The 2,201-nt window shown below is 42.3% G+C and overlaps 1 protein-coding gene across 2 annotated transcripts in view; it reads left to right on the plus strand.

The window, feature by feature from the left end:
* CLMP (CXADR like membrane protein) overlaps positions 1-2,201 on the plus strand; it is a 76,889-nt gene that overhangs the window by 68,179 nt on the left and 6,509 nt on the right. For both annotated transcript variants that reach the window (XM_019509867.1, XM_019509859.1), the window contains one exon: positions 1,420-1,561. In XM_019509867.1, coding sequence (XP_019365412.1) covers positions 1,420-1,561 — 142 coding nt within the window. The remainder of the gene's footprint in view (positions 1-1,419; positions 1,562-2,201) is intronic.

The following is a 2,201-nucleotide window of genomic DNA, read 5'->3' on the forward strand; positions in this document are numbered from 1 at the left end:
CCCATGCCTGTGCAAGACTCTTGCCACACCTTTGAGTTAACTTTAGCACTTGCATAATCTGCAGCACCTCCTCCTTGCTCTCTAATTCACTTTATAAGTTTGTTTAACATTCACTGATATAACCTGGGGTAGAATAAACATGGTTCGGGCACGGACACTCTGGGTCCTTAAAGGCTCTGCCTCTGTGAACAACTGCCTGACAAGGCACTGGGAATAAACCTGAATTGTGGAGCTTGCAGCTTCTCTGGTGGTTGTATTTACAGTGTTAACAACTGTGCAGTAGATTCCTGTTAACTATAACATTTCTGCAGACTGTCTATCTTCCTGATTCCAAATTAAGCATCTATGCCAATTAAGAGAAGAATCTGTCAAAAAACTGCCTGCAAAGACTTACTCTGAAACAAAAAATATGCTGATTGAAAGTGACATTTGCCTCATTTGCTTTAAATACATATTTGATGACTTCTGCATAAAGACCAGAGCTCCGAATATCACACCTGGCTACTACAGCATCAAGAGCGGGAGAGGGGGGTGTGCGTGCCTGCACCTTAAATTGATGCTACCTCAATTGTAGACACTTAGTTCAGTTGATGAGTAGCAGTTTAATTTAAATCCATCATAATGGACGTAAGCTAACCTGAAGCAGATGGGCTGAACTGAAAAAAGAGTCCACCCAGCACCAGTTTTGCGGTATTTTAACTCGGTTGGTTTAAAATCTCACTAAGCTGGCACAACTGTGTGTGTAGATAAGCCCTAAAGACACAAGTTTCAGCAAAGCCAAAATAAGTCACCCCTAAATTGAAAGAAATTGGGGTATGCATTGGCTCAATTGAAACTAGAAAGGGAGGTGTTCTTACATTAACTTTTTTTATGAAAGCGCCTGCTGTCCATACAGGTTTTATTTTGTTTTGTTTTAAATCTAGTTCTGTTTTCTGAATAAAATAATCCACTGTGCACTTGGACAGAGTTCATTTTGGCCATATGGACATACCTGTTCATAAAAACGAAACTGTTTGCCTCTAACAGTCCTCACGCTGCTTTGCTTTACGGAGGATTGATTTGTCTGTTTACCCACACGTCCCCTTCTGCTCTGGGGTCATGCTGATCAGAGGTCCTCTCCCTGTTTAAATGCTGGCCTGAATCATGAGCACCCCAGTTTTTGTTCAGTGCTGTTGGAGTTGCATGCCCTCCCCAATATGGCAGCAACCATGCTGTGCGAGGTTTAAAAATCAGTTTAAATGTATTCTGTGCTACCTCTGACCGCAGACAAGGCCGGAATAAATTGATTAAATAAACTGTGTTCTAACTTACCCCCATGAAATCCCATTGCCAACAATGAATGGAACCTGGGTAGAACTTGACCATATGACTCCAGAGACAATCTCCCAACCTGCATGCATTTACTTTCTGGTATAACAGATGCACAAAATATCGGGATGGTTGCTGGAGCAGTGACTGGGGGGCTGGTGGGATTGTGCCTGATTCTGCTGAGTGTGCGGCTGACTATGAAGAGGAAGGAAAAGAAGAGATATGAAGAAGAAGACACCCCAAATGAAATCAGGTAAGTCCCTCTCATTAGCCTCTCCCTCTTCAGGCTCACACATACTGAGCATTATCCAAGCTGACACAGTTTCTGCTCTCTATCAAGGAACAACTAAATCCCTCTTTGTGGATCCTGTGATAAAAAAGACTGTAAGGCTCCCAGAGCGACATGTCATTAATGAGATTCTTGATAACAAGGATGTTGTTGCAGGGAAAATAAAATAGAGAGATAAAATGGTATACTCCAAGTACAAGTATAGTACACAAAGACATTAAATACACTTTAATTAAAATCTGGTCTCTCACTCTCTCCCCCCCTCCCCCCCACCAACATGCACATGTATGCACATGCAGGCACCATTTCCATCACTCTTGAGCCTTTATTTATCTCTTTACTGAACAGAATTCAGGAAAATGCGCTTGGGGTTCTGAAATACTTTACTGATTTATTCTCAGTTTTGATTCCTGTCTGGGGTATGGTGGGACAGGTATGTTCTTGCAGCCTTTCTGACTGAATTTAACAACTGCACTTGTGAATTCATTTCAGGGCCAGGGAACTATTTTAGCATGAGAATGGGGAGTGAATTTCTGCCCCGGGCGGGTGTAGCAACAGTGCTGACACATTATTTGAACTCGCTTGTTCCATGAATATGACGGAA

Source organism: Gavialis gangeticus, unplaced genomic scaffold (genome assembly GCF_001723915.1).
Source record: "Gavialis gangeticus isolate Ggan-Ray unplaced genomic scaffold, GavGan_comp1, whole genome shotgun sequence".
Classification (NCBI taxonomy): domain Eukaryota; kingdom Metazoa; phylum Chordata; order Crocodylia; family Gavialidae; genus Gavialis; species Gavialis gangeticus.